Raw genomic sequence first — 15,525 nt, forward strand, 5'->3', positions numbered from 1 at the left:
GATTTGGAGGAAAAAGTGAAGAAATAAACGTATTATAACTAAAGACAATTCAGTGACAATTTAGCAACCAGTTTCCATTTTGGTGGCTTGGTGGCTTTTAAGGGTATCTAACGACTGTTCCCTGCGGCTTCATTGAAACAGAGCCAGGACCTTGCGCACTGAAGAAGAACTAGCCTGAAGGACGACAGCAAAACTCCTTGCTGAGCTCACGGGAGCTGAGAGATACCCTACCTGAAATGGGGTCCCAAGTTGAGCTCCGGAGCAAAGGGTTTGTCAGTGACAATTGTGGTGCCGATGCCAACAGCCCGGACGGGGATGACATAGGTATGGCTGTTCTCTATGAATAGGTTCACCTCGTCTTTGAATTTCTCAGTGTCATCCAAGTTTGCTATGACAGCCACAGACACCTTGGTCTCAGGGGGGATCACTCCTTTGCTGGGTTCAATCCTCCAGCATGAGCATTTGCCAGCCTGTAAGACAAACCAAACACTAACTTAGGACAGAAACCATGAAGCCTGGTCTCTTGTGGGGTGCAGGAAAAGGAAGGACTAAAGATATGATGGTAAAAACCATAAAGGCTTAATTTCCCTATATCTAAGCTACGGTGTCTGGAAACAGCAACTATGCAGCAGCTTATACAAGCTGTATTTTACCCTCTAACAGACTCACTTCATTAACCCAGTTTTGCCTAACCCAAGGGATGCCTATTCTCAGGAGAAGGTTACTCCCCCTCCATTCTCTCTTTTGGAGCACACGCCAAGGGAAGCTACTTTATCTCTCCTGGCTTCCTGACAATAATGGCCACGTTTGCATAAAGGCTCAAGGCCAGAGGAAGCCAGGACTGCTCAAATCCCACTGCAGTGGCCACATGGCTGGGGGATACTGCTGAAAGCCTGAAGAATAACTGCAAAACCAGTTGATCAAAACCCCAACACCAAAGTCTTCTTTCCCAAGAGTTAGGCAGTGCTTCTCAACAGCCCCTGAGGAACTGAAGCACCCAGTTCCCACTGATCATCAGCTGCAGCAAGGTACCCCAGTGTCCTCTGCTTTGGAAAACTCAGCTATAAATGTTTATAGCAAGGCAGTAAAACAATAAGGAAAAAGAAAACTGCAAGACATGCCCTGTGGGCATGGCCCAGGCTTCCCAATCACTCTCTTCCTCTGGTTTCTCCTCGAACCTCCCTCTACGGATGGGGCAATAAAGGTGCTGGACCCCAGCCTATCTAAAACCACATTCACAGGAAATAAGCTTGCAGAAGAGAAATGCATGCAATGCTCCCTGGCCAGCAAGAAATGCACTGGGATGTAGACATAAGGCTTCAAAGTGTCCATCACAGTGTTAGCGGTACATGCACCAGAGGTCAGTACTGTGTTTGGGACGACAGGCACTACTCACTCAAAACTCCACAGTATTCTAAGAAAAGAGGTTTTTTTTCATAGAAAGCAATGACATGCTTGGAGACCTGACATGATCCAAGCAAGTGCTTGATCCAGGTGAAGTTAGCTCAGATTTCCATCCATCAGGCTGGCAGCACTGAGCTCTAACAGGACACCAGACAGCCCAAGGGAGAAGAGCATCAGAAAACCAAGCAGCACTTCGAAGTCATGGGAAGCATTTTAGAAACCCCCCCCAAAACAACCTCTGCTAACAAGAGTAAGACTAGCCAAACACCAGGGAAGCAATAAATTGCTGAGCATTCAGGGTCCCAGCAGCATGTATAGATGCCCCATCTACAATAACTCCTTAAGCTGACTGTGACCTGCACAGAGGGCAGGGCAGGTCTGCATGCCTGCATCCCAGGATGGAACATGCCAAAGGCATCTAAATTATTCCAGGCACTGGCAAAATTAATGAACTCAGCTCCATTTAATTTGCCCTCTAGAGCTGCAAAACAAAGTCTTAAAAAAAAAAAAAAAAAAAAGAAAATGAGATGGAAGAAGGTGGTTGGCACAGGGCAAACACTGGGGCCTCGCTGACCACATTGGATCCCACCAACCCTCTTCTGTTGTCCCCATATCCTGTGTGTAGCTGCTCACTAGCCTCGGAGGCATCCACTGCACTGCCGTCAGCCAAGGGCTACCCAGCCAACACGTTCACACCGAGCCAGTGGGTGTTAGGTTTTCATTGACATTAACGTACAACTTTTCCTCCGATTCATGCTGATATGGGGTAGCTCACTTGAAAAGGAGACCCGATAGCTCTGCTCCAGAGGTGAATCTGCAAGTCTGCTATCTGACAAAGCTCATTTATCAAAGCTTGGCAACAAGCCAGGCAGTAAATTGTACCCAAGAAACTATTACTGAGGAATAATGATAGGCTGTCTCAATGGAGCCAGACTTCAAATTTCCCAGGGTGACATAGTGCAGACCCACCATACCCTGCCAGGCCAACAGCCCACTCCAGAGAAGCATAATTTGTATCGTGTCCTCATTCTTTCAGTTAGCATTTGATGTGGGTCCAAGGGGCAGCACAGTGCATCACTGAACAGGAGACCTGCCAGGACCAAAAAGCTCTGCCAGGCCAGATTCACTCAGGTTTCTAGGTCAGCTTCTGCCTACACCGATCCAGGCTGTGTCCCAGAGACTAGAAATCTCTTGGAGACATGCTAAACCTCCCCCACAACACACACACTTTGAAGACCAAGATCTAACTTCTGATAACATCCCTGCTACTTGCTTATCCTTGAATGCTGCGGAAAATGATGCAATAGCTGTATGCACTGGATAAGCAAAGTCGGTGGCTATTTTTGTCCCTGTAGGAGCTTGCACTAATGGACATCAGAGTCCCTGAATGCTAGGCAAGGGTTGGGATCAATCACTTAAACAGTAAGTTCAATGCTGAGATCATTACCTTCTCCCAGGACAGATTTCCATTGTGAATAAGGGCTGCCAAAATTTGGTTGTAATAGACACCAGCATGCATCTGAAATGCGTGACTGGCTGCCCTAAGGGACGACTGAGGAGCCACCACACTCAGTTCTCTTGAAGCTACTTAAAGCTAGTTAAAGTGATCTGGTCATTCTGGCCTTACACAAGTGAAAGAGGAAGCAGAACTCAATAGTCAAAACGCAGTTGTACTTTACCAAGCCATGCTTCTAGTGAGAGAGCATTCCCACCGTGTCAGGCGGACCCATCACTCCTCACGGAGGCTGCACATGAAGGGGAAATAAATCCCCATCCTACATCAGTTGTGCACCAAGCCTTGGCCCTGGTGCTTTAGCAGTCCCGAGGTAGGGGACCCTGCGTTCTTCATTTCAAAGCTACTTTTTATCCGCACAAACTGCCAGTGGCAGAAAACAGCCAAAAAGCACCCTGAGCCCCAGCAGGAGATGGAGATCAGAGCATGAGGCTGGCTAGATGCTCCCACCAACAACCAGCCTCCTCCTGGCACCTTGGCACCAGCACCTCCTTGGCAAAAGCATAGGGACCACTTTGGTTTAGCCTCTGTCCTGGAGCACCATCAAGGTGATGTTTTATGAAATCAAAAAGCAGAGCCTCTAAAAAAAAAAAAAAAAAAATTGAAGTGGGGCACTCGCTGCCACTAGCAAGGGACCCTAATTTGTACCCTAATTTGTCACACTTGGTTCAGCTAATAGCTGACTGCTGAGCAAGCTAACAAAGCTTGTCTCCAGTTGTGTCCCCTGTCCATAGCTCACCCCTCCAGATCCCATCTGCCCTCCTTGGTGTGCTGGGGAGACCAGTGCCACCACTCCGCACATTGGGGTTCTCCAGCCAGTACACGAGCACAGCTTGGCTGGCTGCTGCCAAGCACAACATTTAATAACCAAACTCCTTCACTGAGTCATTCTTGCTTGTAGGAACATAATTGCCTTGAGAACTTCTACCCTTCTTTAATTCAGTTGGCCAACGGGTGCAGCACAATACGACGAGTTTAGTCTCCCTAGATGAGCAGAATAACAATTTCTCTGATTACTGAAATACAGAAATTTTGAAAGGGTGTGAACTCACATAAGACACCTGACATGACAAAAAACTAACTCTTCCCTGTGGCCAGGTTCCAGGCACTTTTTCCAAGGTCTCCTCCAAACCTCTGCTCCCCTTTTTAAGAGCCACATGCCCTGGACCTAAGCTCATGTGACCCTGGGAGGGACACAGCCTTCCACCTTCCTCAGGTTTTGGCACAACCAGTTGCCAGCACAAGACTGGATGCTCCTGGCCATGACCCCTGTTCATGACTGATGCCGTGTGCTGCGAGGCATGGTCAGCTACAATGAATGGTCCCCTCTGGCTCTGGCAAGACCAAACTGGCTGGAAATCAGCAAATTGGTACTGCTGTATTAGCAAAACACAGCCTTTAAAACCCAAACCCATGGTTTAAGTCTAAGGGTTAGCTTAGCTTTTGGAGCACCATGAGGCTCTGGTGGGACAGCTCTGGAGAGAGTTAAGCCTATGCATCTTCATCTTCAAAAGTCTTGCTCACCTTGGAAGAGACCACATATGCAGGGCCAGTGCTGCCCATACCCTGGAAAGTTAATTTAACACTCATTTCTAAATAGCATCGCAGATATCATTTGAAGGGCACGGCACTCTCTGCCTGTGTCTTGCTATGAGCAAACACTGACGGGCTGGCTAATTATTCAGATGCTTGGGGGGGAGAAAGGTAATTTACAGTAGATTTAAAAACCACCCTCTTGCCAATTCAAGTCTGCTCCCACTTCAGTGAAAGCAGTTGGAGAGAGCTATGAACAATACTGACACGCTCTTCAAAGCCTTCCCTCCCCGCAGCCTGCCCAATTTGCTCAGACAACAACAAAATCACCCATCAGCCAGAACAAGAAACAGAATCACTAAAGCAGCATCCCTTTATCAGCACTGTTTTTAAGTTTATTTCCCTGTTTTGCTGTCTCTCCATATGGCTGTTTCTTTAATAAAGGGAATGTCGTCAAAAGCTTGAGATAATAAGCAATGAAATTAGTAAATGAAACAAATCCTGCACTAATGAGGAGAGAGGCAAGCATGGGAATGGGAACTGCATGTTCTCCCCTTGCTTACACCACATTTGACCAAGAGCCTTTATACATTGCCTGAAAATCAGTTGACTTTTCTCCAGTAAATTCCAGTGAGAAGATAAACAGTTACAGCTTTTTTTTTTTTAAAACTAAACAAAACTTGGTCTCTTCTGCAATGTCAGCTCCAATTGAATTTGATGGCAGCTCATCCCTGGGAAGGTGAAAGGGGATCTACTTGCCAGACACTCTCCTGAAGACAACACATCTGGCTGTACAACCCCTGCTAGAAACCAGGCGGCAGCCAGCTCCACCAGAAGAGGGGTCTGGATTAGGGAGGTCAAGGATCAGGTCCCCAAATTAAGACTGTCATAAGAGGAGGAAATTCCAAGAAAGGTTTTCTCTCTCCTCCCTCATTACAAGGCACCAGGAAACCACCATTTGCCTCCCTGCACATACCAGACCCAGTATGGTGGTTATGCAGGCAGAAGAAAGCTGGCACTGATTAACAAAACTTACACCGTAGGCCTGTCTTTTCTGATCACACAGGCGTGATATGCAGTTGCCTTTCGTGATGCCGAGTGATGTCATTCTTAGTAGCTGAATAAAATATCCCTGAGAAGACAGAGTGACAAAGAACAAGTAGGAAATTATCAAAGAAAGATGCTTTTTCCTCCCTGCCTTTCTGGAGGGAGAGCAAACACTTCCATTAATCAATACAACTCTTTTGCACTTGTCAATATGGCAAAAATCAGACGCTTAGGGAGACAGGAAAAGAAGATGACAGCAGCAGCAAGGAGAAGAAACAGCCACCTTTTTCAGCAGGTCACATCAGCCCCCAGCTACACTGCAACAGCCCCTTCATGTTGACCTATTCTTCCAGTCTTTTCTACCCAAGAAAAAGGCAAATACTCCCCTTGCTGGATTCCAGAGGATTCTCTAACAAGGCTGCCTGGCAGCTGGGAAAGTAACCTGACAAGGAAAAGTACATCAGACAGACACAGGATTCAGTGGGTGAGCACAGGATGACACACTGGTCCCAAGAGTCACAGACCTGAAGATACCCTGGCAAGCAGGGATAAGCCAGAGGACTAAAGTATGAAGTCCCTACACTCCTCTTCAAACCCCAAAAGCCCCATTACAATGCACAGCTTTGCAGAGGTTTTATTTATTTTCTTCTGGTGGCAGAGATGCTCAGTGCTGTTCCCTGCAACTCATAGAATAGACTAGACTCAACTCGTCCAACGGAGAGAAGAGGAGAGGAGTAATTCCTTAAATCACTATCCCAAAAGCGAAGTTATCCACAAGAAGCATCTCTCCTTGCTCAGATAATGCTCTTTTCTCCCATAAAGAAAGAAGAAAGCTTGACTTGACAGGAACAGCAATTTGCACATGATGGTTAAGGATACCACCAAGGTGCAGCATAGCCGTCTGCATTACGGAATTTTCCTTTTCTGTTTCAAACAAGACACCAGCCTTTTACTTGCCCTGTTGCTGTTCCTTAATTTAATCTCATTCAGTTTGCTGAGCTGCCAGTCAGTGTGCTGTAACATTGCTGATCCAACGCTGCTGTGAAAATTTCAATCAATAGCTCTTTCTTTCGAGTGGGGACTGTAATCTATAAGTCTAACTGCAAACAGCCACGGTTTCAAGATTAGCCATCAAGCGGAAGACAGGGAAATCACAGCTCACTGTCCTGCAGAAATCTCCAAGCAGGGAATCAAAGCAGCAGCTTTGGCATCTTGGAGAACACAAGACTTGGGTTCAGGGGCAGGAGTGACTGAAGGATGCCCAAGTCACCCACCAGCTAGGCTAAGGGACAGCTGGAGCCGTTTCTGCTCTCGGATGTCCATGTGCAGTTCGCCCTGACACCTGACTGCATCTCAAATTTTAGTTCCAAAATCATTCAGTCCTTTCTTCTTCCCATCAAGAAACTACCAGGCAGCCTAAGGCAGCAGCAAAGGGCAAAACTTCATTTGAGGCAGCAAGACAGCACCAAAATAGGTAGCTGCTGAGGGGAAGGGAGTAGCTCGAGCACATCTTGCCTGCTGCAGTGCTGGTCCCATCAGGCAGGCTCAGCATCACCATGTTGAGTCTGTCTGAAGAGCCCCTGTTGAAACAGCTGATCGAGCAGGTTCCCAGGACCTGCCTCCTCAAACATCTCCATGATAGCAGCAGCTGTCCTGAGAAGCAGAGATGCTCACCATGGGGTAACCCAGCCCTGTGGAGTCAGCAGGGGGGACTAAGGAGCAGCAGAGGCCATCTTTACTGCAGGGAAAGAAACCATCCCTGATCCACCTTATATTATTGTTCTGTTTATTGATTAGCCAAAATATTTGCTGAGATTGCAGTGGCCAGGGTAGGATTTATTGCCCAATCCCATGCATTAGGTCCCTGAGGCAATGGAGAGGCAGATATACCCTGCAAGCCCCCCTGGGTATGCTGCAAGCTGTCCAGGGGAGGGAGAGAAGGCATTACACCAGAACAGCAGTACCTAAACCGCTCTGCAGGTCAGTGCCTGGTATGAGTGTGCAAAACCCAGCATTTATACACCACGACCACCCATCCAAGGTGACTTGCTTGCTGCAGAGATGGAAAGCAGATTTTCATTGTGGAGTCAAAGAAAGCTGCCCTGGGAATGCCCCACTTTGAGGTTGCATTTATCCCCCAAACAGCTGGAAGAGCAGCAAAAGGGAAATCCAGCCCCCTTCTCCTTGGCCGAGGAGGCTGATCCTGTACTCTCACACACTGCCTGATGCTTTATCCACAGACACAACCAAGTCCACAGCACCAGGCCTGGCTTAACAAGCTCCAGAAGTTCAACCCACCTCGCACAGAGAAGAACAAACCTCCTCCAAACCCTATTTTCAAGCCCTTTATGGATCCCCCTCTTCCAGTGGGGAGCACATCCCACCCAGCCTCAGCACATGAGGCCTTCCCGGCTGCAGCATCCCTGCTCTCCCTGCCAGGGAAGCAGCCAAGCTCTCCTTCCGCTATATAGCTTGTCACATTATGCAGCCTCCATAAATTAAACAGCCTTTTGCTGCAGCTAGTCTCCAGAGATGCTCTGCAATGCTACGGAGTCCACTGACTCCATAGTTACATGACCCTTACCAGTATATTTTTGTGCAACAATGCAGCTGGTTTGACCCCCAGTAGGTGTGAGACTCACCTCACCACGAGCAGTTTGAGGACAGACCTCACACCTTAGTCTCCATCATTAATGGTGGTGTGACACAAAGCAAATGCAGATGTAACAGAGAAACCAAAGGCAAATCTGTGCCCTTCCAGGAACAAAGAGCCACAGGGTTCTCTTGATCTCAGAGGTGCAAAACCATGACTCTCATAGCTAAATACCTTCCACAAAATAAAGGGAGAACTTGTAAACATGATCCAGACTCATTTCTGCTCAAACACCTATGCAAACTGTCCCTTTTACTAAGGGGTGCCCCTGCTAAAACTGCCCCCTCTTACTGTATTGTGATGGAATATCTTGCTTTCTCTCTCATATAGCAATATGGAAATGTTTCATATAAAACTCAAGTCACAGGCCGCTATGGAGCAGTCATTTTCATTGGAAAATAGCCCCACAGATACTTACCATCTGTGCCCTGAAGGACGCCGGGATGACAGTCTGATTGGAGAGGTGGAGAGTTCGAGAAGCATCTTGTAGAACTTGGATACTGCCAAAATTTATCTTACTCGGATGCACGTAGACAACTGGTCCTTCTCCAATGCTCACTAAATGGATTTTCTGCTCCAGGAAGCAGGTAGGAAAGATCAAAAAGAACAGGGAAAGTTTAAAAAGATTAGACAGCTCTAAGGGTACTCCTAGACCGAAGGATAATTACAGCTGTTTGAAGTTTTCAGTGGTGTAAGACTGAAACAGAAGGCCCGCAGCAAGTGTGAGATCTAGAGTGATCCCATCTGAAAGCTACAAGCTGCCATTATCAGGGGATAAAGAAATCCTGTTTCCCATGCTTTTTCACACCTCCTCCACAGTTAGCTCTCTTTCCTCTACCTTGTGCCTGCTCCCCCTCCTTTTACTACTCAGTCTTGCCCCACACCGCCCACCCCGACTTCTGCTGCTGCACAGCCACACTTGGACAGTAACTGCTTTAATATTCCCCAAACTACACTTGTGAAAACCAGCACAAATGAGCAGCAAAAGCAGGCTCTTCACAATAGAGATCATGTAAGTTAGTTGCCTCTGATTTGTGTTTATGTGTATTCCTGGTATTATATGAATAATGGGCATTATTAATTACATCTTTCAAACAGTATTTTTTTCTTTTGACAGTCTGAGACTGAAAAGTTTTGTTCTTGCAGAACTGGTGCAAACTACTGGAAGAGAAATGTGGATCCCTTCGCTAAACCACCTTCTCACATCATTAAAACCAGTAAGAACTTAACCAGTCTTGCTGGATTTCACTGGTTCCGAACACCCCAACTCTTAAACAGGATCTAAATGCGTAAAACTCCCAACGCTGACAAGCTGCTGTATGATTCACTGGAGGGCAAGGAGTATGATTTAACCACAAAAGAAACCAGCTTCCATGACGTAAAACCTTTAATGATGTCTGACTCAAGGAAATGGCACTGACAGCTGTCAGAATCACTAGTCCAACTCAGCCCAAAGGAGCAGCATCCAGAAATGCTCATCCCTTGACAGGACAGTACTGCGTGCAAGTAAGAGCCAAAAATCATGTACCAAGGCTGGTACCTCAAAATTAAGGAGCTAAAGCCATGCGTAATGATGGACCTTTTATCCCTCCAGGAGATTGGAGGCATGGAGAGCTGCAGTCTGGGTAATGCTGCCCAAAGCTCCTGGGAAAGAGGAGCTGGAGGGAAGAGCTGTGCCTCACCAGCTGGCTTTCCTTCCAGGTGACAGCAGGGCAGAAGCAACAAAGGCGGGGCAGAACCCTTTGGAGATGAGCACAATAACATCTGGAGGATGCTCAGGCTAGCTGGCTTCAATGAAAGTGTGTACTAACACAATATACCCTTGCCAAGGAAAGGGATTATAGAAAAACCCCTTCATCTACAGTCATCTTAAATGGGACAAGAAAACCCCTGTTCAACAGCATAACAGGCAATGTGACACACAGGGAGAGGGAGTAAAAGGAGATGGCAACTTTGCCATCAGTAATATTGACACGCCCCCTTCCCCCAGCAGCACTGCTGGCTTTGTCAATGGGTATATAATGTCACATTTGATCATTTAGGAATGAATTGCATCTGGCCCTGGCAGACAGCCATGCTTTGAGTGACTGTTTATTCTGATAGCAACCAGATGCCAAATCCCCTGCCTGTGGCACACGACCCTGCCTTGCCACCGCTAACCCCAGGGTTGGATTTTACCAGTTCCTTAATGCAGAAGACTACATACACCAAATAGAAGCTGGCACACAGTCACCTGCAAACAAAATACCAGGCAACAGACCCATGGAGGAATTCTACACAACCTGGATGAAAGACCTGTACCGCATTTCACCTAAAACAGTGTAAAGACTTGGTATCAATACTAGACAGCATAACTTAAGACAAGAGCAAGCTTATATTTTGTTTTATGGGAGTACATTGCAGCGATTCCCCTGAGGTCAGATTTGCATCATATGACCCATATGGGTAAAATTTGCCACACTGCAACGTAGACAACAGCTAGCTGTTCTGCTAGCCTAGAAAGCTTTGGATGAGTTGGCTACTAGGGAACTACTGATAACCCCACTCAAACTATAAGGCAGACCTATAGAAAATGCAAAGAATCTAACCTGACAGTCAGAAACTCAGGTCTGTGCTGTCGATAAACCCAGCGAGCTTTCTACCAGCTGGCACCAACTGAATATAAACGCTGCACAGTAAAGATCGACTTAGTGGACACACAGATTTGCTCAGTTTCATCCTAGTCATTTACTTTAGGGACAACCATGATTCTCTGCTGAAATGCTTGTCCTCTGGGTGAAAGACTGACATATACATCTCCAAATAAAAAAAAAAGATTAAGGTACAGTAAAGTTTGAAACTATAAATTGTTAACCCAAGGGTAAAAGCTTTGTAAGAAATCTGTAGTTAAAAAACAAGCTGACAGTTAAACAATTGGTTATTCTAGTGGGAAGAAACCCTCCTTTTTAAGGGAAGCATGCCTTATATTTATGAGCAACTGTTTCGTCAAACTTCAGTCTTCCCTGTAAAGCCTGCATTGCCTGGCCTTCCTGTTGACTGGTTTACACGCACATCCACAACGCCCTGGGTTGAGATGTTCTGTGGCATCCGTGGGATTTAGCGGCATAGTTTCCATTCGTTTTAATAAAAGTTTAAATCCCTGCAACTACTTTCAAAATGTCAGCCTTCCTTTCTGTTACAGAAAGCTTAAGGTTCCCAGCAATCCTCTGACATCGTCTTTCATGCTCAGAGACATGACAAGGCATTTTAAAACAGCTGCTTCAAAAGTTAATATCATCTTAAATTAAAGTTTAATTAACTAGATTTGTTCTCTATTTCAGCTAGATGAAGCCAGGACACTACATAGAACATTCTCTTGCCTACATTTTGTTGTCATTGCTGCTGTTGCATATGCCTGAATGCAAACAAAGTCTTTCAGGAGGCTTTAGTCCAGGAATGCTTTGCCTTGTCCATTTCCAAGCTTGGTAGAAAAACCCAAAGCCTCTGCACTCCAGGTGCAAGCAGTGTGGAGACTTGTGTGTCTTTGGCTGGGGCTTTTGGCAAAGAGAGAGGATGGATATTCCTCAGACATGATGGGCCTGACTTTGAGCGTGGTTTCTTACTCAGTGCTTGTTTTAGCAGGATTCACAGATGTTCTCGTGTGCTCCTGAACAAAAGTTCTAATGAAGCAGCAGTGGCTGTTTGTCTAATATGGCAGAGTATGAGACCCAGGGATTGCTCTGGGTTTCAGACTGAGCTTGTTATCCTGTCCTACGTACCCATAATTAAATGCTGTGTCAGACACTTAGATTACCAGCTAAAAGGATACTATCCTTTCTCTTTTCTAGGCATTAGCTGTTGCTTATGCTATGAATCCCTTTTTTACTTGTCCACACCAGCCATATATTACAAGTTCTTGTTTTCCCAGGAAGGATCCCTGAAATCAGCAACCCTGCCTGTACACTTTACACCCCAAGAAGATGAGTTGCATGAAAGCCCACATCTCCCCTAGCACTCACCAGAGGGGATCCTTCACTCCCAAACACCGCAACATGAGCAACAGTGTCCTGCTCTCCTATCACCTGGGCTTCCAGTGTAAATGGGACCTCCACCGAGCTGCGAGGCTGGATAATCCCACACGGCACAGGGCTGGAGTACAACACAGCATCCTCCTCCTTGTGTTCCTATAAGGGACAGAATCAAATGCAACTTCAGAATGACCTTTAAGGATACTTTAAACTCCTTAATATCTACCACAATAGCAATCCACACACATTTTAAAAAATCCCTAGGACAAAGCAGAAAGGCATAAAGCAAGATGCAAGACTTGTATGGGCTTAGCATCCTCAGAGAGTCCGAAAGCTGCTGCACCTACAAACACCCACTTCTATGCTGGCAGCCTCCTTGCAGAAGCTTTTCACAGCCCTCTAAGTTCTCCTGCATGAAAGCACCCCAAAGACTAGAATATAAACTGCTTCCTAAAGTTTATATTCAGATACGTTCCTGTTCTCAGGAACTAAAGGTTTGCTGAGAACAGGAACCTACCTGAATATAAACTAGCAAGCTCTTATCCAAACCCCTTTTTTTGCTAACAAACCCCTCGATAAGATTTGAGGGCAGGAGGCGGATGCGATGCCAAACCTGAGGAAGAACGCCATAGCAGCCCGGAAGATTGCTGTCGTTCACAAGGGTCAGCATCTGCTGGTAAGGGAATTTTAGAAAGCACCGTCCGAACGTCACGACGGGGTTGAGCACTCGCAGCGGAGGAACTACACATCTAGACAAAGAGATGACCAAAAGGGAATTAGAGACACTGAGAGAATGTAGAATTTTTTTACTCCCCAAATAGTGTGAAATGGAGCATAACACATTTGTCACTGTCAAATAGATATTTAATACCCCTACAGCGATAAATCACCTTTACCTTACTTTTACTCAACCACCTCTTGTAAAGGAGGGGCAAACCCTGAGAATCAGTACCACAGAGGCTGCCAAGTGCCCAGGCAGAGCACGGAGCCCTGTTCCAGAGCTGTCTGATCAGCTTTGCCCCTCCTTTGCCCCAGGAGGCTTGCAAGGACCCTCCCAATAGTCCCAGCAAGGCGTGAGCTCTGGGGCAGCCTTCCCACCACGGGCCAGTGCTCACCGAGGCTCAAGGAACACAAAACCCCAGTGTCTCAATAAAAACAACTTCCCTTCTCTCCCATACCACTGTCACCCTGCCTGAAAACTCAGCTATTTGCCCCAGCAACAGAGGGCACAAGCCACCACCTGCCTTATGCAGTGGGTGATCACCCTCTCCCAGTTCCTATAGCCCTTCACCCCCATGGATCCATACACTGTCTGTTCCCATTTGCACTTGTTTTACAAAACCGCAGCCCAGGAACTGACTGGATGACTGCATGGGAGAGGGAAGAGCACCAGTGAACTGCATCCCTCTTGTAATTAAACTGACACCCACCGCAGCACAACAGGACTGAATCTGGCTGCAGCAAGAACAACTTTCGGCTTAAGTCTGAGAACATTAATGCTCAAAGGAGCCAGAGAAACCTGAGCTCACCTTCACATCAAGGACTATTTTCCCCTTCGTAAGGTCTTTACTTTTACCCGCTGCCTTTACTTTTCCCTCACCAGTCCTGCCATAAGCCCCTTTCCCATTCGCACACGCCTTTGTTAACTGAACCAGACACCAGCTTTCAGCAGGCTGCTCGCTGCATCCCAAACAAATGGTGCATTTTGGTTGCAACCCAGCACAAGTCCACCACTTGCAGGAAGGAGAGGCAGTCCTTTGGAAATTTGTTACACCTCAAGCGCCAAAAACCAGGCCAATAATGAATATAATTACTGTTCCCTTCAAAAAAAGGCTCAGGGCCATACCTGTCCATTGAGCACAGGTGCTTCTCAACACAGGCTGCTTTCAAAGCACGGCCATTCTTATATCTAGCTGAGCAGAACTAGCTCATTAAGCCATGCTTCTCATTTGGAGCTGGAGCCAGCAAACCACATGCAAGGCAGCGCGCTGGCGATGGATGCACAAGGAGAGACGATGAACTGCAAGGAAAGCACTGATACCTGGCTGTGAGGAGCAGCGCCAACACCTCCTTGCCAACACCATCCACATCCACCACCAGTGCCAGCTCGTATCTCTTCATGGTGTTGGAACACAGCGTGACCTGATGAAAGAGAAGAGCATCAAATATATCATCACTCCCAAAAGCCATCATGCACGCGTGGTATCTGCTGGTTCTTGTTCCACAGTAAGGAAAGGGAGGATTTTGCCTTAATTCTTCTGCTGGTCCATGTGTAGAGCACAGGCTCTGGGAGTAACAGAAGTCTCCTGACAATATGTGATTTGTTAAATAGACTTTGCAGTTATCAGGGCATACGTAAGCTAAATTAAAACACAATTAGGCTAATGCTCTACTCACCGCTGTTAAAATTAAGGGACCAATTTTTAATCTCGACTACAATAGCATAAATCCAGGAGGAAATCTGTTGGCTTTAACAGAATGAGTTCAGCTTTACAGTGGGAAGCTGAGGGCAAAATGTGGCCCAGCAGATGCTGTGCAGTTCATGTCTGCCAGAGCTTTTTCAGTCCCTGTTGGAGATCACCACACTAAATACAACTTATTCTGCTCAACAGGAGAGGAGACATAAGACCAGGAAGAAAAGCAAACTGTTTTATACAATGACATCTCTCTTTTTAACAGCCATGTTCTGTCCTCATCCTTCCTCTGCCCACTTTAAATCAAAGAAATCACTCTTCCCAGCTCTCAAAAAAACACATGTATGGCTTCTGTACTTGACCATACAGTACATGATCTTCAGCTTACTCAGTCCCAGAGTAACCCAGCTAATGAAAGCCTAACACTAGTGCAGCTATCTTACTCATGTTATGCTCAAAGCTAGCAGCGCTAAAGCCCTCTCACACATCAAGTGAAGCTTCAGCTCCACCTGCTGAAGCACATATGGCTAGACTCTTCCCATACCTGGATATCCAGGAGTCCCTGGGAGCGGATGGTCCCTCTGCAGGGCTTTATGGTAAATTCAGTTGGCTTGATGTGACCTTGAGCTCCCCTTCTCCAGGATGGGCGTGTGCTGTCCGACATCTGAACAAAACTGGTAACACTAGGCTCTCCCGAGCCATCCCCAGGAATGCGAAGGTTGAAAGTCATGGGCACCAAGGAGGTGTTAGTGAGGCGACATGACAATGTGCAAGGAAAGCCTAGGAAAATGATACAAATATGAATTTATGCACCAATTATCCCATGCTTCCTAGTGTCAAAATCCTGTTATGATAAAACTGTGCTTGGAGTTCAGCTCCTTTCATTCTGAATTACAGCTAATTGAGAAGCTAAGCAACCAATTAATTGTCACTTAAGTTCCCTTTTCTGCTGAT

The 15,525-nt window shown here is 46.5% G+C and overlaps 1 protein-coding gene across 1 annotated transcript in view; it reads right to left on the reverse strand.

Moving 5' to 3' along the window:
• Nucleotides 1-227: 227 nt before the first annotated feature.
• LOC104313091 (hydrocephalus-inducing protein homolog) overlaps nucleotides 228-15,525 on the reverse strand; it is a 74,132-nt gene continuing 58,834 nt past the window's right edge. Inside the window, exons 13-18 of the mRNA XM_009911881.2 lie at nucleotides 15,116-15,351; nucleotides 14,199-14,299; nucleotides 12,771-12,906; nucleotides 12,149-12,313; nucleotides 8,569-8,721; nucleotides 228-470 (exon numbers count right to left, since the gene is read on the reverse strand). Of these exons, the coding sequence (XP_009910183.1) occupies nucleotides 228-470; nucleotides 8,569-8,721; nucleotides 12,149-12,313; nucleotides 12,771-12,906; nucleotides 14,199-14,299; nucleotides 15,116-15,351 (1,034 nt within the window). The remainder of the gene's footprint in view (nucleotides 471-8,568; nucleotides 8,722-12,148; nucleotides 12,314-12,770; nucleotides 12,907-14,198; nucleotides 14,300-15,115; nucleotides 15,352-15,525) is intronic.

The sequence above is a fragment of the Haliaeetus albicilla genome, chromosome 10 (assembly GCF_947461875.1).
Source record: "Haliaeetus albicilla chromosome 10, bHalAlb1.1, whole genome shotgun sequence".
In the NCBI taxonomy this organism is placed as follows: domain Eukaryota; kingdom Metazoa; phylum Chordata; class Aves; order Accipitriformes; family Accipitridae; genus Haliaeetus; species Haliaeetus albicilla.